At 42.5% G+C, this 21,489-nt stretch overlaps 1 protein-coding gene across 1 annotated transcript in view; it reads left to right on the plus strand.

Annotated features, from left to right (window-relative positions):
- SUGCT (succinyl-CoA:glutarate-CoA transferase) overlaps window positions 1–20,743 on the plus strand; it is an 800,213-nt gene extending 779,470 nt beyond the window's left edge. Inside the window, exon 14 of the mRNA XM_064575449.1 lies at window positions 19,669–20,743. Within this exon, the coding sequence (XP_064431519.1) occupies window positions 19,669–19,691 (23 nt within the window). The 3' untranslated portion in view covers window positions 19,692–20,743. The remainder of the gene's footprint in view (window positions 1–19,668) is intronic.
- The last annotated feature ends 746 nt before the right edge of the window (window positions 20,744–21,489 follow it).

A 21,489-nucleotide genomic window follows, 5' to 3' on the forward strand; every position in this document is an offset into this window, starting at 1 on the left:
CAGGACCCTGGGATCATGACCTGAGCTGAAGGCAGACGCTTAACGACTGAGCCACCCAGGCGCCCCGAATGCCTACCAATTCTTGGAAGAGCTATTGTCCTCCCTGCTTTGCTCTTTGTGGATGTTTTATTCTGAGGCACTCCTGCTGTGATTCTGTTAGTTAGACTTTCATCCTACAAGGGTAATGCCTTCTGCAGTGCTCTCCCCCCAAAGGCTAGCTCACAGATATACATTTGGAGACATTCGCTTCAGGCCAGGTATCTAAATGAAATGCCTCCATGTCTATACAGTCAGTAATGAAAATGGCAAAAGTTGAGATGACAGAGAATTGGCAAAAGCACATGATCTTGAAAACCAGATTCATCATTTCTCCTATGGGTCCAAGTAGATATCTTGAAATGCAAATTACTTGATTAGTGAAGAAGAGTTACCGCAGGAGACTGTCTCCAGTGTAATTGTGTATCCAGATTTCCACCTACATGATTCAGAATGATCCGAGAGAACTTTGAAACTGTTCATCACCCGACAGAAAGCATTTACTCTCCTGACTTAGTGAGAGAAATCATTTAGAATATGTTTCAAGTTCAGATCGATAATTAGTCCTGAAAGAAACATTGTGCTGGCTAAAATTGCTAGCAATATGTCCAGATCAAGTTATGCTTATAAACAAATGTGCTGTTTTAATTATCAGGGCCTATTTTCTTACACATTCCCAAAGCTGAGCATACTACTAAGAGACCATATGCTCAAGTTCAGTATGTGTCAAGGCCCGCCTTCTGGCAGGTTTGTGTCTGAGGTTGACTTATAAATTCTTCGAAACTTAGTGGGTTAATCATTATGGAATCGAGGGTGTGTCCACAAGCAACTGGTCTTCCCTCTCTTGATTTTTTTCCTTAAACTTTTTGCTGTCATGATTTTCTGGTTAATCAAGCATGATATTTTCTAGCATGTGCTCTAATATTCCAAATGTTTCCCTAGAAGAAGAGAAATGAGCATTGATCAAGTGTGTGTGACTAGTCCAATTACTTGGATTAGTATTTTGTCTTTGGTCCATCTACTAGGAGTTGGAAGTACAATCTTGATTTTAAAAACCACATTTCATATGAAGTCATTAGACTACCTTACCCACATAGCCCCATACTGGGGGCCTTTTGCATGAAGACTTTGTGACCCCTGCTTTTAGCCTTTTTCAGGGAAATTCACCCCACTCCTATGTTACCTAAATTTGATATTTCACCACTGACTCTTTCATCCCATGACATTAGCATGTTGTCTGCTTGAAAAGTTTTGTAGATGTGAGTTTTGTTCGTCATTCTCCCACATGGCTCAATGCTGCCTTCATCTGTAGGACTCTGAGAAAGAATGCCAATCCCAAGATGAACAGACTGTCCAGATCTGCCTCTCCTCTGACTGCTCACTGTGGATTCTCAACTGGCAAAGGAGATGAGTGTGAAAAAAGGCACATGACTCAGCCTCCATGCCCTGACCCTGGACTGTTCATATTCAAGCTTGTTCCCAAGATTATGAAATTCTTCTTACATTTGCCTCTATTTATGGGAGACTATCTGCTATAGTGAGCCCTTATAATTGATGAGATTCTTAAGATGCAGTGTGCCTTAAAAAAAATCGTTGTTCACCTTGAACACTGTAGTATCAACAATCCTTAGGAGGCCGGAATATCTAGCTCACTTCTTTTCCTTCTTGATTTTGAGGTACTAGGACTGGTATATTCATCATTTGATAAGGAAGATGAAAAAGTTAAAAAAAAGATACATACTTCCATTCCAAACAGCAGTTAAGAAAAACAAACAAACAAACAAACAAACAAAAAACACATCTCAGAAGCTATCATATTGGTGTGTAGAGGTTTTCTCAGATATCAGGACAAAATTGTATTTCTTACAATTCTAGTATAGCAATACCAGGGTTGAATGTTTTAAAAATTGCTACTTTCCTAAGATACTTAAATAGTTTCTCTATATAGACATACCAAGCTCTCTTCTGAGCACAAATGGCCCTGAACTTTTAAACCAGGCTGGCTATATGCAGGACACGTTTATGTGGCGGGATTAGTGGGCTATAAGCAACTCCAACAGACATGTTTCTCCCAACACCCAAAAACAAGTCTTCCAGCATCACCCTAGAAGTACTATAGACAAATGAATGCAAATACTTTGAACTCATATATTTATTCCACACACTTGGGGGGCGGTGGGAAGTGCAGAAGAAGGTGAGTTTTGAAAAAAAAAAATGAGAGTTGGAATATGTCAATTTGATTATCAGAAAGGAAAAGAGAAAGCATGCTCTTCTCTGTGGCGCCTGGGTGGCTCAGTCATTAAGCGTCTGCCTTCAGCTCAGGTCATGATCCCAGGGTCCTGGGATCGAGCCCTGCATCGGGCTCCCTGCTCAGCGGGAAGCCTGCTTCTCCCTCTCCCACTTCCTCTGCTTGTGTTCCTTCTCACGTGTCTCTCTCTCTCAAATAAATAAATAAAATCTTAAAAAAAAAAAAAAGAAAGAAAGCATGCCCAGGTCAGACAGACCCAAGGGCACATTTGTTCTAGAGACTCTGGTGAACCTATGAGCCCAGCCTTACATGTAGATGCCAGGAGGGAAGGGCAAGCTCTAGAAGGAGCTCAAACACTACCTGGGAAATAGATTTCATCCACCTCAAAATTTTTCTTGAAAAATAGCTTTTTTCCCCCTATTCCTTAAGGCTTTCACATTAAAGGGCCTACCCAATCGCCTGTCTCTTTGCAACACTCTTAATGAGAGGCTGTGGTAAGCAGAATAATGGCCCACCAAAGATGCCTATGTCCCAATTCCTAGAACCTGTGAGTATGTCACTGTCCTTGGCAAGAGGGAATAAAGGTTGTTAATCAGCCGACCGTGAAATGGGGAGCTTATCCTAGATTATCCTGGTGGGCTCTGGGTAATCACAGGGGTCCCTCAAATGTGGAAAAGAGTCAATGTCAGAGAGATGTGATGTAAGAAAGGCTTAAAAACCATTGCTGGATTTGAAATGGAAATGGATGAAGGAATGTAGGCATATTCTAGAAGATGAAAAGGGGCAAGAAAAGGGATTTCCCTTCAAGCTTTCAGAAGGATCGCAGCCCTACTGGGTCCTTAGCCCAGTGAGACCGACTTTTGACTCATTTTGGACGTCCAATCTCCAGAACCACAGGGCAATACATTCGTATTGTTTGAAGCTGCTAAACGTGTGATATTTTGTTCTAGCCTCAGGAGGAAATGAATACAGAGGCTGTTCTGCCTCTGGTTGGATGTCTGAAGTGACAGAAAAACTACTACTTTGCAAAGTGATCAACTGACACCTTGTAACTCCATTTTTTCCTACCTTCCACCTTTCCTACCTTTCTTTTTTCTCATTCTTTGAAGCTCCTATCCTTCCTTTCTTTCCCACTGGTAATAATATCCTTTCTCCCTCTGTCTGCACAGAGTTCTAGATCCCTGTTACACAAACCTATATCCCCAAACCTGCAACTGACCTTCAGAAAAATAAAACTAGCTCAGTAATTTGGAAGGTAACTTGTGGTAATTCTGGCCATGGCTTTACCTCCACTAGCAATCCTGAATTAATCTCTGGATGGGGTGGTCCTCAAATAACTGGCTGCCCTTTTTTTTCCCCCCTAAAATCAGGAAAGGAAATGAAGGAGTGATCCAAATGCTACTCTGGGCTGTGGCAGAGCCCTCCGGCTTACTACCTCTCTGTCCCATGTCCTCAGTCTTTAGGAAAAGCAAAAACAAATAAAATATAATACAGAGCACAGTTTAGACTTTGTGACAGTCAGGGTCCTACTGTTGTAGTTACTGAGCCTTCAGCGGAGGAAGGAGAGGGAGGGCATGATGGTCAGTGATTCTGCTCCAGCAACTAGGCTTTGGCCTTTGTTTCTTGCTCTTTTGTAGAAACAGTGGGCTTACTCAGTCCTCAGGTGGTGATGAGTAGTTTGTACCTTGCCATTTGAGTCCAGAGGAAGTGGTGCCTTCTTCTCTACCTTGGTTTTGCCATCTGTTAAATAGGAAGAGTGGATCCTTACAGCAATCTTTGCTTTCTTCTTTCAACAGGATGAAAAACACTTTGACCTATCTCTCTTCCAACTCCCCCCTCCTCTCCCCCCCGCCCTTTCTTTTTCTTTGCAAATTAACCACAGGACAGTCTCTTCTACTCAAGTTGGTTTCTTTGGCTTCTGACCACACAGATGGGAACAACAATGTTTTCCTGCTCCTCATCCCATTACCAGCACCCTTTCCTCTTGCCCAGAACTGCACACGTGCTTACCCTGAAGCAAGCCACTCAGCTTCTGAATACACAACTGAGTTGCTGAAAGAAAGTAACGTGAAACTGCCAGAGGAAAATATCTTTCTTTCCACCTCTTTACCTCATTGTGACCCCCAAGGAAAAACTCAGATTTCCATAGCCTCTCTTGGTATGAGACATGGCAACATGTGTAACACACATTCACCCTGAGGGTCTTGGATTTATGTTTTTAGATTTTTATGAAGAACTTCCTGGCTGTTCTTGACAGGAGCTTTGAAATATACTATTAATGAACATTATTGTGTTCTTCCTTTGGAGAGGGTCAAGGAAATTGTAGCATCCGTTTTGGGGGGACTGTTAAAGAATCGCTATTTCTGGGGGTAGAAAAAGGAAGTATATTTCCCCAGCTAGGATTGCTCATATATACAGCCAAACATGCTTGCAGTGGTATTGGCACAGACTAGGGGACAGGACAGAAGTGCAATGACACACAGGTCACCTCTGGAAACAGTGCCCAGTGATTAGAATCTTCTCAGCCCGATTTGCTGAACTGTGCAATGGGAAAGGTCTGAGATAGGATCAAACTAGTGTCCCTATTCTTAAAAACATGACAGATTTGGAAATATCCAATCACTGAAGCTTCCACTTCTGGGCCCATGTTTCCCATCGTCTGAGTCTCAAACATGGTGTCTGGTTCTCCAGCTTTACTTTCTGGGAGAACTTAAGTGAAGGGATGTGGGCTCAGTGTGCAAGCAGAGGCGGTGCTCAATTAGCTGAACTCACTGACAAAATCATGGAGGGATGATGGGAATGGAAACACAATGTTTTGTACAGCTACTCTCATATGACCCTGGTGACATAAGGTGAGATGAGTATGGTGGGTATCTGCGTAGTGCACTTCTGGGGGAAGATTTATTAACTCAGCAGCATGAGCACTCAGATCTAGAATAGGTCCAGTTGGGGGAGGAAGAAGACTCTGCCACTAGTCAGTTTTATCTTTAATTTCCTATACAAAATGGAATCAGATTTACTCTATTCATCCCTATAAAATAAGAACTCTTATTATATTCTTTTTTCTCTCTTAGGATACATACCAGCTATAGTTTAGCAATGCTGGCAGATCTGTTCATGAGTTCTGTGACTGGGGTTAAATTTGAAGCTAGTAACATCTAGTAAGCATGGCATATAAAGCACTCTTCTAGGTAGACTTAAATGTATTAACTCACTTAACAAACATGCCTGGGAGGGCCTGACAGATGCTCCTAAAGGGCATATCCTCTAGTCCACCGTATTCATTGGGACTAAGTGATACCTGCTGTTATTACCATGATGCTACCCTCAGGTCACATCCCTAAAGCTCATAGGCCCAGGACTTTTGGAATCTTCAAAGGGGTGAAGGACAAACAGGTCAGGAGCAAAAAGACCGTAGTCCAAATCTTTTAAACCTTTGGAAATGATCTAAAACTAACAAGGTTCCCAAGAGGATCAGCTGAGCTCAAACACTGTCAGCAAAACCCTGATGAAAGTCTTCTCAGGTTGCTACTTCAGGGAGATACTACAGTTTCTCATGTGTTAAAAGTCCTAAGAAGATATACTTCTACAAAATAGGACCTTAAGATGTTTTCCCCACCCCAGCAGATTTTTCTTTGTGTAAATTTACAGATACAAGCTGTCATTTCTAGTTCTTTTTAAAGGTTAAGTGTAGTCATAAAGTTGGTTGATTAAGTAGGTCAAAGCAGCTCTCCCAAAGACAACCGCTGAGAACAACGAGAGAAGGTAGAGCTCTTGGATTTAACCACTTAGAGGAACATCACTTGTGCTGGACAATAGCCAGCACACTGTTGAAACCTAAAGAGACATTCCAGTGTAAATAAGCCTTGGCTTATCTGAGATGATTGGAAAATGAGTGACACCCATTTCCAGTTCCATTTCACATTCTCCTGGGACAAATGAAAGAAGTATGAGAGATGTCTAGGATGATATCGATGACTCTGGCGGGAGTTAAACATTATATTAATAGGAAAATATTCATTTGTGTAAAAGCCTACTCATTCAGCAAATCCAGTGAAAAATGTATTCCTCCAAATAAGAAGATACAGCAGTGAACCATAAAGATACTTCTTTTGGTTTGGAGCATTTTCAAAGTATTAGAGCAGAGAGAAGAGGGAAGTACTTCTCGGTGTTTTTCTCTTGACCTGTGAATGAAGCTTCTTCTGATCTCTGCAGTTGGAAGTGATCCCTGCATCTTGTTTGCCATCTTAGTCCTCTGTATTTACCTGACCACAGCAGTTATCACATCTGAGTTATAATTACTGGTCACCAATTGCTCTCTCTCATTGAACTATAATATCCTTGTGGGTACCTTCATCACCATTGTATCTCCAAGGATTATCATGATGCTTACTCTGTAGGAGCTCCACAGTAAATATCTGTTGGAGAGACATTCTCTCACCCACCAGATTACATGTTCTCTGAGAAAGGAACTGGTAATATTCATTATTTTCATTACTCATGGTGCCTGTAATAGGTGATCTGCAAAAATGGTCATCTTCAATTCCTCCTTCCCTACATGCACATATCTCTGTTCCTCTCAAGAGATGCACTTTATTTCCCTTTTCCTGGAATCTGGGCTGGCCTGGTACTTGACTTTTTTTTTTTTGGTTAAACTTTTTATTTTAAATAATTTTAGATTTACAAAAACTTCCAAAAATAGTACATCGAGTTCCCACATACTGTTTACCCAGTTCCTGCTAATGCTAACATTTTATATAACCAGTGTACAATATCTAAGGCAGAAAATTAGCATTGATACGGTACTATTAATTAATCTACAAATGTTCAAATTTTGCCAGCTGTCTTACTTGGGCAGGGAAAATTCTAAAAGAGTCCCTAAGATTTGTAGTCTCTGTTGTACACACTCTCTCCCAGTTATTCATTTAAGCACTAATCTAAGTGCTACTATGGGAAGGTTTTGCAGCTATAATTGAGGTCCAAAAATCAGTTGACCTTGAGATAAGAAGATTATCTGGGTGGGCCTGACCTAATCACACAAGTCCTTTTGAATCTAGGTCTAGAGGTCAAAGGCATTAGACCAAAGATTTGAAGACATGAGAGAACTTTCCAAAAGGGTATATTTTCCAAAAGTGACTCGCTTTGACCAATAAAATGAGGTGGAAGTGATACTATGTGAATTCTAGGTGAAGACTTGAAAAGGTGTAGCATCTTCATCTTTTGCTCTTGGAAGTCAATGACCACGAATGAAGTCTTACCATTATCCCCTGAGGAAGCCAATGGCCATTATCCTTTGAAGGGGGGGCAGGGCACTTGGAAGTGTACAAAGACACCGGACACATGAGTGAAGCTTCTGTGGGCCTCCTGTCCACCTCAGCAACCACATGAATACAACTAAGTGACCCCAGCCAGTGCCACATGGAGCAGAACTGCCCAGGTGAACCTTACCCCAATTTCTGACCCACGTAAATTGACGTTTAAGCCACTCTTTTGAGGTGTTTTTGTGTATAGCAATACATAAGTAAATGTCTAACTCAGAGAAGGATCTCAATAAGTATTTGATAAAAAGAGCTTGATGAATAGTTTTCATGGAATCTTGGCTAGTTGAAATAGGAAGTAATATGTTATGGTTTATTATTTATTTTGTCTATTGAAAGAGGGCAACTGAAAATCTGCTTTTGTTGAAAGTTCTTCTAAACTGAATCAGCTTACTATTGTCACTTGAGGAATGGAGTAGTTTGAATTATTTTAATTATGTGGTACCTCAGGGTCATCATTCTGACAAGATCATTCTGACACCATCTTCAGGTGAAACTGAGGACACTTATGTCAGAAATTGTCATGTTTCTGATCTGGGAAGAAGTTAAACTTAGGAAAGTTTTAAGTTATTGAGGGGTTTCCATGGGAGGCAGCTTCTAGGATGACCCCCAATGGGCCTCACCCCTGCTTCAGAACTTTGTGCTGTCCCTTCTCACATTGTACCAAGGCTGATCTGTGGAAACAATAGCATATAGAAGAGGTGAAAAGGAAGCTTCTGTTCTCTTTCCCTCTCTCCTTTTCTCTTTTTGTCTTTCTCTCCCATCCTTCGCTCTGGGGGAAGCCAACTGCCATGGAATGAGCAGCTCTATGCAGAGGCCCACAGGACAAGGTACTGAAGCCTCTGGCCAACAGCCAGTGAAGAGCTGAGGTCTGCCAATAACCACATGAGTAAGTCTGGAAGCAAATTCTCCAGTCTCAGTATAGCCTGGAGATGTCTGTAGTCCCAGGCAACAACTTATTGACATCACAGAGCCATGCAGCAAAGCTACTCCCAGATTCCTGCCCCTCAGAAACTGTGTGAAATAATAGGTAGTTGTTGTTTTAGCTTTATTTTTAATAGATTAAGTTAGCTTCAATTTGGGGCAATTTGTTACACAGCATTAGATAACATATAGTTCTCCATTGGATTATGACAAAAAGTTATTTTTAATATAAGACTTTCAGTTTTGACCTGCAATGTTGTATTTTTTGTCAGTTATATCCACTCTTTGCTAAGTGTGATGCACTTAGTTTTTTTGGGGGGGGGATTATGAACAATAATGTTGCCTCCGAGGTGGAAATTACAGCCGTAATGGTAGAGTTGGTGGAGTGGGGGAGTGGAATACAAATGCTGATGAGAAACCTCTGACAATACTGATGAGAAACCCCCTCAGAATAACTTCATAACCACAGTGTGTTCTAGACCCAGTGGTTCTAAAGGAGAGGGAGCAATTTATCTCCCATGGGATATTTGACAGTCTGTAGAGACTTTTTGGTTCTCATAACTGGAGCAGCAGGGGGGACAGTGTGCTCCTGGCATCTACTAAGTAGAGGCCAGAGATGCTGAGAAACATGAGCAATACACAGGATAGCCCCACAACAAAGAATTATTCAGCCTAAAATATCAACAGTGCCGCTATGAGAAATGCTGTTCTAAAGGAAGCTGGTCCTTGAAACAGAAGAGCAGGTGCCTAATTGTCACCTCTATGTTGTTTTTTTTACATTACGTAAGTTTAAGGGAGAAGGGAGGTGGGCTTCTTGAGGCATAATATAATCCCCAGACGAAGCCTACAGTTTTTTCTATGGAAATGTGAAATCTCTTTTGACTTCTTGTGATAAGTGTGTTTTCAAAGGGGACGGAGCAAAACATTCTAGTTAATGGTGGGAACTCAGTTGTTTTTCATAGCGACGGTTACATTAAAGGCATAAATCAAATTGTCGGAACAATTTTAGTCCTTAATATAATCAGAGAACTATAACATGCCCAACTGACAGTGGCCAGATCACATTCCCCTTCTGGGTTGTAGTTTACTCTGTAGGGTTAGGGACTTTGATGAGGTAATTACTGAGATCCTTGTTTTAAATTCTTCCATTCTATAGTTCTTTCATTTAGGGTCATTCTATGGATGTACATAGTATAGACAAACTGATGGGCAGGTTTGAACAATACTATTCAAAGGAGAAAGACAATTTAAATGAGGAATTAGGAGTACGCCTTTTGGGTATCTAGTAATCTAAAATGATAGGGAAGTAGAGTGTTTACAAAGTTAACAAATAGGAAGGGAGAATACCCACACAATCCTTGGCACATCTTCTTATCTCTTTGACATAAGCACTCTACAAATGTCTGCTCTGGAGAAGAGTTGAGGGTCTCAGATCAGGGCTAGTGGATCAGATCGCAGTTGTAGCCTCAGCAGAACCCAGCTGAGCCCTTGATCAGCACATGCCCAGCAATTCCCCCCACATCTCTGAAAGCCTTTAGGTCTGGATGCAATAGGGTCTTCCCTATCACATGGAACTTTTGAGGGGGATCTGAGGACATTAGAAGAATAAGCACGTGTGCAAAGCATTAACCAACACTTGCAATTCTGTCCAATTGTTCTGACAAGGTTAAAGTAAGGACCAAAAAACTCATTGACAAGCTCCCACTGGAAAAAGTTACCTCACCAAAGGAAATGATATTTCAAAGAATTGAATGGAAGAAGAACATGTAAAGGTCATAAGATAGAAGTTAAGCCTAGATGATAACTTTTTCTTGGCCCTACTCGTCAACTCTATAGACCTACACAAGTTACACCTAGAAGATATGCAAAGGGGAGGCATCTGGCATCCAGACTTTTGTACCAGTTTGTTGATTTTATTCAACTATCAGAACATGACCAGGCTCCTGGATCCACCCATTCCTTTCCATATCCACAGTAACCATGTGAACCCTCATCCGTCTTGCTTCCTCTCCTTCTTGACGTTTCTGTCATTTCTGTCCTTTTTTCCAACCCCGGTTTAAAAAGTCACCTGTCCAGGAAGACTTTTTTTTCCCTAATATATATTTTTAAGATTTTATTTATTTATTTGGCAGAGAGAGAGAGAGCACAAGCAGGGGGAGCAGCAGGTAGAGGGAGAGGGAGAAGCAGGCTCCCCACTGAGCAGGAAGCCCGATGCAGGGCTCCATCCCAGGACCCTGGAATCATGACCTGAGCCAAAGGCAGACGCTTAACAACTGAGCCACCCAGGCACCCCTGTAATCAAAACTTTAAATGATCTTTTAAAAAAATGATTTATGTATTTATTTCAGTGAGAGAGTGCATGTACATGAGCGAACAGGGTGGGGTGGGGGTGGAGGGAGGAAGAGGTAGAAGGAGAGTGACAAGAAGACTCCATGCTGAATGTGGGGCTCAATCCCAGGACCTTGAGATCATGACCTGAGCCAAAATCCAGAGTTGGACGCTTAACCGACTGAGCCACCCAGGCCCCCTCAAAACTTTGAATGATCTTTAGATAAAATATAATAAACAATTTCACAAGAACCTCCTAAAAATATCTCTTATGCTATACCCAAATGTGTATTTATGTCTATGTCTGTTTACTAGAAATCACGTTCATCATTGGATAGCTTCCTCTAAATCATTACCATTTGGATTCTAAGCACTTTGATAAGCATTTTTAGACATAGCCTGTGTGAAGGTTGATTTTGAGATATTTCATGGATTTTCAATAATGTACTTGGAGGCACTGATGTATATACTCAGTGAGTAGAGCATGTGTGTGAGTTAAAGTTCTTCTCAATATGCAAACCTTTTCTTTCTCAAAAGCTTCAAACATAACTCTCATCCAAAACCCACAAACTTTTGAGACTAAAATGACAGGAACTTCTCTAGGGGGTTGTCTTTACTATGAGAGAACTTTAGTGTCTTGTTTGTTTGTTTTTTCTTAGAACCTTAACCTTTGCACACCAAGTGCTGACAGTATAGAGACTAGACTTTGAGATTTTTGGTTCTGGAAATAACAGCCTGAGTGAGTTATTAGATACTTGAGGATTTGCCTCTTAGGATGCTGAATCATATTTGGTTTTACATTTCTAAAACATTCTCATCACATCAAATTGTTTCTGCACATGTGAGGGTCATATATTCTGAAAAATGCACAGTGACGAAATCAGGCATGATGGAAAACTGATGATTGAAACAAAGCTCTGGTGTGCACTGCCCCTCCCCTTGCCCACTCAGTTCACTCCTCTTCTGTGTGCCCCTAACACCTCCCTCACCTTCCCTGGGATGGAAAGTATCCTAGTTCCTTCTCTTCTGGTAGGGCCTGGATTGTCTTCTTTTATCTTTTCGTCTTTGTTTGGATGGGACAGAGTGGAGCTTGGGACTTAATTTTAATTCCTAACAGTAATTTATCTTTAATTTTTCCTTTTTTGTAAAATCCTACTCTTGTTTTCTGGATGCCATCTTGTTTCAAATCCCTCTGAGAGTATTAGTTAAAAGTTTTCCCCTTTTCAAAAATATTATCCTCTGTTTCCTAATTATTTCTATTTTCTCTGGTGTCATTTTTCCTGTTTTGCTCTGTCACGCTGCAGACTTCCTCTAATTGTATGCTGATCCTCAGCAGTCCATTCACCTTCAGGAATGGAACAATGGTCACCTGGTTGGTGTTCCTCTGTGGGTGGGACTGATTGTCAGGTAGGCTTCACTTCAGGGTGAACATGTGGGGAGTTGACCATTACATTAAAATACCAATTTGGGAGGTGCTTTGACCTTCGGAGTCAGTGTGCATATGAGCTGTCCTAACTTTCCTAGACAGATTTTGTTTTGTTTTGTTTAAAAAAGAAAAGAAGTCTGCTCTTTTTCACCTGGATGGCAAACACTTTTTTTATTGGGCATCATTCCGTGTGTAGGTGGGCGGATGGGGGGACATCATAATGTCAATGGTTGGTTATACAGACTTTCACCTATTGTCAGTTCTGTGTTATACTCTACAGTCAACACTCTTTTTAAGGACACTGTCCCCCTGCAGACCCCCAACACACCCACACCCACACACACACTTGAGAATGAAGTTTTCTCAATCTTACTTTCTAAATTACCCTTCATCCGTGGGGCACCTGGGTGGCTCAGTCATTAAGGGTCTGTCTTCGGCTCAAGTCATGATCCCAGTGTCCTGGGATAGAGCTGGCATTGGGCTCCCTGCTCTGCAGGAAGCCTGCTTCTCCCTCTTCCACTCCCCCTGCTTGTGTTCCCTCTCTTGCTGTGTCTTTCTTTGTCAAATCAGTAAATAAAAAACTTAAAAAAAAATAAATTACCTTTCGTCCAAACATTGCATCTTCCAGAAATTTTGGAATTTTCTTGTCTGCTGGCAACTCCCATTATATCCTATTTCTCATTGTTTGTTAATGCCAGTACAGTTGATTAACCCACTTCCACTAATGTTGTTTGATCAATGAGCTCAAATAATAAATTATTTGCTATAATTTATAGATTATTTATAAGGAAAATTTAAAAACATACATAAAATTGGAGATAAAAGTATAGTCAACCTTTCTGTGCTTAAAGTCCAGCTTCAATAATTGTCAATATTTTGGGACACTTACCCATCCTCTTACTCTCTTTTCTTGGAATATGCAGAAGAAAATTCAGCCATCCTGTCATTTGACCCGTACATACCTCACGATACATCTCTAACTGAGAAATACATGTGTATGTGAACTCATACCTGACAAAACTAACAATAACTCCTTAGATTACATAATACACAGACATTATCCAAATTGTTTCACTTATCCCAAAAGTGACATTTTAAGTTTGAGTTGTTTGAACTGTGATTCACTATCATGGTCCACAACATGTCTTCAGTGGTCACATTGCTTAAGTTCCTTTTACTTTATAACAGTTCTTCTCTGCGTGTGTGTTTGTGTGTGTGTGACTGTGTGTGTGCACATGGGTGAGTGTGTGTGTATGTGTGTGTTGGGGTGGGAGGAGGTTCATATTAAATTTGCCAGCTCAGGGGCTCAGTCATTAAGCATCTGCCTTCAGCTCAGGTCATGATCCCAGGGTCCTGGGATCAAGCCCCGCATCGGGCTCCCTGCTCAGCGGGAAGCCTGATTCTCCCTCTCCCACTCCCCTTGCTTGTGTTCCCTATCTCGCTATGTCTCTCTCTGTCAAAAAATAAATAAAATCTTAAAAAAAAAAAATCTGCCAGCTTTGCTAGGATAACAGATGACCCCCAAATCTCAATGGTACAACAAAAAATGTTAATAAAATTTTTGTTTCTGGCTCTTGTTGCACATTGTCTGCAGTTTGGCAGTGATTCAGCTCCTTTCCATGTGTCTTCTTATTCTGGGACCCAGCAATTTGTGTCAGGATGTTCTAGCCACAGAAATAAAAGGGCAACAAAGCCAGTGACAGGATGGTCGGCAAAGCTTTCTTAGATGTGGCCTAGTCTCACTCGCCATGGGGCAAAGCAAGTCATGAGGCCCAACCGGTATCATTGGGACAGGAATGTACCCAGTTCCACTGGGAGAGTGGCTGTCCAAAAGGCAGTAGGCACAAACGTATGATCCACTTACGAATGAATAATCCTTCCTCTTGCAGGAAGGGGGAATGAATAATTGGGCAACAACAAAATCCACTGCACATGCCTTTGATCAATTAGAGAAACTAGGTCATTTGTTCTGTAGACTGTCCCATGTTCTGAATATGGCTGATTGCTTCCTTATGGTATTGTTTGATTTGTTCTTTTATGTCCTGGACATTGGTATTGAAACCTAGAAGATTGAATGGATATGAATTGGATACTTTTTAAGGCAAGAGTACCTCCTGGATATTCTTCATATGTACTTCCTGTTGAACCACCTCTGAAGCCACAGTACAGTTGATTAACCCACTTTCACTAATGCTGTTTGATCAATGAGCTCAGTTGATATCAGCCTGATCCTTCCATTAAAAAGTCCCCTACCAACCTTTCATCTTAAGGTTTCAGCCTCTATTCATAATTATTACCTGGATCCATTGTCTCATTAGTGACTGCAAAATGATGATTTTTTTTTCTAATTCAATCCATCTTTATTTATTACATAAGAATAATAAAAAGTTATGATGAAACTGCCATATTGAATCATAACTACTAAATTTATTTTCTATTTTGGGGGTCTGAGTAAAATTTTATTTGAAAAAATTTTATTTAAGGCAGTTGAGAAATCACTGAACCAGAGGATCTCTTGAGTACCTTTTAGCTTTAATGGTTTATAATTCAGTGACCTGTGCTGAACCCATGTTTCATGAGAGGACAAAGAAGGACAGCTGGTGGAAGTTCTATTGGAAGTGTGCAGCGGTAGCCAGTTAACTTCTCCCTCTGGCCTCAAGGAAGCTGGGTTATGATAAAGCCACGGAGGGTCCCCCTAAGCAACAGCTTCTTGTAAGGTGGAGGGAGGTTGACCTTCAAGCCTTCAGTCCTTAGAAGCCATACCAAATGATTATTATGCCAACTTGTACATGTATATGTACCTCATACCAATATATGATATAAAGCTGCAATTAAAAAGCATAAAAAATATAATCAATCCTTATCTTCTCCCCACCCTCCACTATAAGACCTTTTCTATCCTCTAAAGTACCCTGGGACTATCCCCATGTTTTATGGGATAACATGCATTCCCCTGTTCTCAGAAACACGGAGACATCCATCACTAACCTCTTCTCATGACCCATCACCCAAAGCCTTGGCTGCTTTGAAACCATAACCTGCCACTACTGAAATACACATCTCTGCTATATTCTCTGACTTCCTTTGAAGTGGGAAGAATTCCTCTCCATATTTATGTTCCATTTCATCACATGAATAAAAAAGCAATTTTCTTGGGCACCCAATGATTTACAGAGATTTTAGTGAAACAGCCCTCTAAAGCTGAACCCACTGCTTCTTCTCTTGTGACTCAGGCACATGTTTATGGGACTTAAGAGCATGGATCATCTGAATGACAGCCACTTGATTATTACATATCAAATTCTCCTTCTCTTGCTTCAGCTAGGACATGCAGGGGGCCCCATGTCCTGATATAAATGAGGACATTGTTGGGCCTTTTCTTAACATGAGAGCTGCAGTGACTAGTTATGCCAAGTAAAGCAGCAGGATGGGAGATTGCCTCAGATCTCAAGTGCAGTGACATCCTTCCCCATGTGGATGTTGACACTGGCTTCTGCTGCATAGGGTGGTCCTGCAGAGAGTCAAGATGGAACCTTGCTGATAGAAGGATTATGTTTATTCTGAGGTCCTCACTCCCTCCTCAGGGAAAGCCGATTGCAGAAGGAACAGCAGGAAAAACTGAATGGAAAGCCTTGGGAAGCAGCCTAATCTAGGGCAACATTAAGACCAGTGTAGAAAAATGTACGTGTAAAAGCCAGCAGAACAAGAGGGTCACTTGGTTTGTGAAGTAAATCAACATTGGCTCTAACTGTCTAAATCCCTGAGAAAGTTTCCTGTTCTCACACCTTTGCTTGCTTCCAAGTTTCCTTTTAGACTAGTCTTGGAAGTTCTGTAATGTTCTTGTAGACATGAAAGCAACTCACTAATCCTGCCACAAGCAGGAAGGTCTCCTGTTACCTTCCAGGCAACAGATGATGATCCATCAGGCTGAAAATTATGGAGGGAAAATTCTTTAATTTATGAAGGTTATGACATATCAAACACTAAAGTTTAAGTTCTTGAAGTCTGGCCAGTATAAACAATTTTACATAAAGCTCTATTTACTCCTATTCAGAAGCAGTTAAAATGACCCAGTTGTTCTGTGATGCATGGGACCCTGGTGTCTATCATCAACTGATTGGATTTCTTTGCAGTCAGGTTATAGAGAACCATCGTAACCCCCTTAGTTGCTGGTACAAATTTATCCTCTTTTCCCCTATGGAAGGCGATACCCAATGATCACTGTAGAATTTATACTATTTGTAGCACACATCAAGGGAATGTGTGTGTGTGAGAGCTCTCCAGATCCCCAGTGTCACTAACGGAAGAAAAGCATAGATGTACTCAGTGTTAGAACAACAATAAGGCCCTTAGAGTGATGCTCACAGTAAGTGCTTGTGAAGTCTGCTTCCCGTTGAATTTGGGTTAAAGTTGACTTAAAATAATAAAGATGTTGCAGGTGAACACTGGCCTTTTAGAAAGTGTATAAATTTAGTTGCTTAAACAGAACAATAAAGCAAGTCATTGACTTCTTAGTCCAATTTTAAAGACAAGAAAAAGGGGTGATCAGAATTGATGTTCTATCAGATAGAACCAGATTCATCTTATTTCATTTATTCTAGAATCAGTAATTTGTCCTTGGTATTTCTTAGAATGATTTCCTATAAGGTGGGGGCTCAAAAAATTGGACCCACATCTACCTGTCCCTTTTGTACACTTCTAGAATATGTGGATCAGCTTGCTTTCCTTCTTCTTTCTTCATAGGGCTCTTTCACTGCCCTAGCCCTTGGTTCTGACACCAGAGTGCTCAGTGTTCAATGGAGAATTACCTTCACAGTTACTCAGATTCTCATCCTCATGGCTTAGTCGCCCTGCCTAACTGAAAGCAAGAGATTCCACTAAGGCAATCAGAACTCGGTGCTCCTGACTTACACTGGTGTGGTCAGTTCGCCAGGCCTCACTATGCTTTCTTTTTAATAATACAGGCTTGTTAATTAAGTATCAGTCCAGCTCATGAGCTGCATGAGGTGGAGATCTGTCCCATGTATGTTTTCCCAGGTATGTAGCCCCATCAAAAGCAGCCTGCTTCTGGTAATTTGGTGCGTTGGCCCCACCCAGTAAGCCAGCTACAATTTATTCCTGTAGTCAACTCCATGTTGACTTAGAAGACCTTGGGGGTTGGAGGACATGGAAGCAGCAATTCCCATTGGGATTCAGTGTCTTTCCTTTGACCCATAGGTATCATTACACAGAAGTTAGTGGCAGGGGCCCTGGAGTCCAACAGCCTTAAGGTCACATCTTCAGCCACAGACAGGATCTCCAGTCAATTCCATTTCCAGGAGCTTAAATAACAGAAAAGCTCTGCAACTGCAAGTTTGTTCCAGAAAGAGAAGTACTATGATCATGCCTCATAAAATCAGGCTGAGCTTTCCTTTCACATTCCCTGTCTTGAAACCCTAGTGGAAAAAAAAAGAATCTGACCATCAAGGAATCCCTACTCTAGACAAGATTTATGTTCAACTTTTCTGACATTTGGTTCTTTTACTGGGATCAGGCTCATTCCAAGATGCTTATGCTCAAAAGAGTCCCCTGGAAAATTTTCTAAGCCAGCAACAGGAGATGGCTACCTGGCTGATCCACTCCTCAGTTGCTGGCAAGGAGAGAGAAAAGACTCAAGAACCTTCAACAGATGTTTACCTCCCTGTTGGGTCTGCTTGGGCATTAACTCTTTGTAGTTCATGACTGAAGGTGACATTCCAGGTTCCTTGACTCACCTGACTCACCCATGTTCCCCTTGCCTCCAACCTTTTGATGAGGGAATACATACCTGGGATTCTTGAAGGGGAGAGCCTTCCCTGTGCTGCATGTCCTGAGCTCAGGACACCGTGAGGCTGGCAGATGGCCCTGGGCTTGGTTCAGTCCTCACATGTTAAGATTTGGCCTGTATCTCCTGCTGTGCTAGATGTTGGGGAGCTTTTGTGAAAGAAATGAATTTTCCCCCTGAAATTTTCAAGCAGAGGTCACAGTGACCTGCTGGGAAGGAAAGAATGGCCAGGATGATTTAGAAGAGAAGAGACATGGCAGCCACCTCTCGCTTGGTAGAAATGAGAAAAGGAGCCGTGACTCCAAGGGAGAAGAAGGATAATAACATCCATGATTCTAGAGAGTTCTATGGTGTCACTGAAGGTCTGCATGAGCAGACAGAGAGAAGGGGCTGTCAGTGAGCTGGAGTAAGATTGGTCTTTGCTTCATAGTTCGTTTGTTTGTTCATCTGAACTCTTCTGTTCTGTCCCCAAAGGAATCTTCCATCTGGCAGAGTGGTCAAGAGTACAGCCTCGGTGTTAGACATGCTAGGGAGACCATTCCAACTTTGCCACTTATAAGACATGTACCTTGGTCAGGTTGCCTGATCTCTCTAAACCTTAGTTTCCTCATTACTAAAGAAAATAGCTCCTGTTATAGAAATTAAATGAAAAGGAAACATTAAGCTCCTAGAATGGTACCTGCCAAGGAATGCAATGGCATTAGAAGGTAGCTAGTGGAGGTGATAGGGGGCAGAAGTGGTGATGGCTGTGGAGAGATGTGCTAATTGTGGTAATGCTCGTAGTGAACTGTGGTGAAGAGGGGGCAGTAACACATGTAGGCTCTAGCTTTTCACCACAGGATTCAGTGGTTCTCCACGGGTGCCACAGCAGATGTGCTGGCTTGGAGAAGAACCAAGGTTTGTTGGCCTCACCCCTCTACTGCTTTCTTCCAAGTACATTTTCCCACCACTCTGCCTGCATTTAATGGAATCAGACTTACAAATAAAAAGGGTCCATATTCCTGACACCTGCCTCACCTGAGCCCCTCAGAGACCTGGTAGTGAGCATTTCCTAAGAGCCCTGGGTAGAGACTAGCCTTTGAGATTTCCTCTCTGGGGACCCCTGTCCCCCCTCCTGGATCCCCAGCCAGATAGGCAGGTGCTTTTCCATGCCATCAGACCGAGGTCAGACTCAACCTCATTCCTCTAAGGGAAAGGTACCATTTCCTTTCACCAATCCCCCGGAGCCAACCTTCATCCTGCCATTGGCCTTCTCCAGGAGTGACTCATCAACTCGGAGTCTGGCCTTGTGCTGACCCCTGATGTCTTCCTGAGACAGGGTGAGCCTTGCTGGGAGGAAAGGCAATCATTATATCATCCCAGAGCTGAGGCCACAAAAACACTTCCCTTCTCTAATGAATGGGCTCCAAAGGGCAGGCTGACTTGTCTTGGTGTGGCCCTCCTAGGCCAAGGGTGTGGATGAGAATTTAAGCTAATGTTGGTGTTGGGAACATTTAGATATCAATTTCCCGACATTTTCCTCATTATAACAAAATGCTAAGGCTATTGTAGAAGGACCTTCACCTTTTTTTTTTCTTCCTTTTAGGAGACTTTACAGAAGCAGAATAAGAAACCACCCTGTTAACAGTGCATTATCCAGAACGTGTCAGTGTATCACATGCTGTGGAGGCCAACAGTGTATGAAGATGAGTCTCAAAGGTCGCGGAGAGACAGGCATGCTTGTAAATGAGGCAAAATAGTGCCACAGCTGAGACAATGCTTGATAGAGCTGGACAGAGGTGGGCTTGAATTGTGACAGAGAACACACCAATTCATTTTCTGAGCCTCAGCCTCCTCCTGGGTAAGATGGGGAGACTCACGGTACCTCCCTCATAGATGCCATGCTAGAAATGTTAGATGAGGCTTATAAACTGCTTAGCACGGTGCCTGATGTGGGGCTGATGCTCAGTCCATGATAGGATGTACTAGGCACCATTAGCAGAAGGTAAACCCTGCACCTTGGAGCCCTGAGGAGCAACACCAGGCTCCGGTTGGAATGACCAACTGGATTTAAGATACTCCCCAGCAAGCATTCCATCTGGGCCTTGAAAGAGAGGCCACCATCCACAGTGGCTGAGGAAATGACATGGCTAGAAAATGAACAGAGAGCTGTGGAAGGTAGATTTGTTAGACAATGGGTGGCGTTGTGGAGCAGAATATGGGGTGTGGGTAGGGATGCAGAGTAGTGAATGGAAAACTGAGCTGGGTGGGCATGTTGGCGGCCTTGACTAACATACTAAGAAATTCATCTGCAATGGGATGGCTCCATGGTGGTTCATTCCCCAACCCTGCTGACTAGCTAACTCCCAGAACTATGAACTCCAAGAGGCAAGGGAATTTAGAGATACCCATTGTGCTATGCCGTGGGCATCCCAGCATATTCCAGGCTTGTTTCCAACCACAGGTTTGAACTATATCCATGGCATCTTACTTCGGTTTCTCATGTACCTATGCCAGAGACATATGTTGGATAAAAGCCCTATAAACAAGAAGTGGGAGAAAGCTCTAGGCCAATGGAATTGCACCTGGAAGGACCTTGAGGAGGGAAAGAGGACCAGTGTCCCCGTGTGACTAGGACATACCCAATGGTGGGGACAGTGGCTTAGGATGAAGTGCGAGGCAAAGCTGGCTGGATGGTAAAGAGTCCTGGAGAACGGTTTGAATTTAATTCTATGTATAATGGGCAGTTACCGGGGCCGAGGTGGGGGGGTGGGGACAATTAAGCCTCTCAGTGACCTGGTCCGATTTGTGAGTGAGAAAGAGCACACTTGCTTGGAGAGTGCACTGGGGAGGGGAGCAGGACTGGAAGCTGGCAGCCAGTGAGGATGCTGTGCATGGGTTGGAGTGGGAGATGGTAGTGAGCTGGATTGCTAAGAGGGGTGTGAGGTCATGGACACAAGTCTCCATTTGAGTCTCTTTTAGGTATAGAACACTGGAGTTCAATGACCGATTAGAAGAGCTGTGAAGACAAGAGGGTTAGAATTGAGAACATCTCTTCAGTTTCAGGCTTGAACCACCAGACCAAGAGTGGGACTATCAGGGGAAATGAAATATCTGGGGATGAGGAACCTCTTTGCTGGGGAGACTCAGGGGTTCTGTTTCTGAGAAATGCAAGTGGAGTCTCAAGGGAGCATTTGTTTCTCTGTGACCTGTTGGCATTTCAGGATGGGTGAGGCTTGAGACATAAGGTGACGGGGTTGAGCCTCCTGAAGGAGAGGAAAGGGAAGGGCTCTGGGGCTCACTCACGGCACCCCAAAGATTTAGTGTTTGGCAGGAGGAGGTGGAGTGAGCACCGGACACTGAAAGAAGTGGCCCATGAGCTGCGACTGTGGCATGTGGACGTGGGGACGTGGGACGCTTGGAAACA

This window comes from Mirounga angustirostris, unplaced genomic scaffold (assembly GCF_029215605.1).
Source record: "Mirounga angustirostris isolate CCGP_5_RB_7025 unplaced genomic scaffold, mMirAng1.0.hap1 SCAF_12, whole genome shotgun sequence".
NCBI classification, from domain to species: domain Eukaryota; kingdom Metazoa; phylum Chordata; class Mammalia; order Carnivora; family Phocidae; genus Mirounga; species Mirounga angustirostris.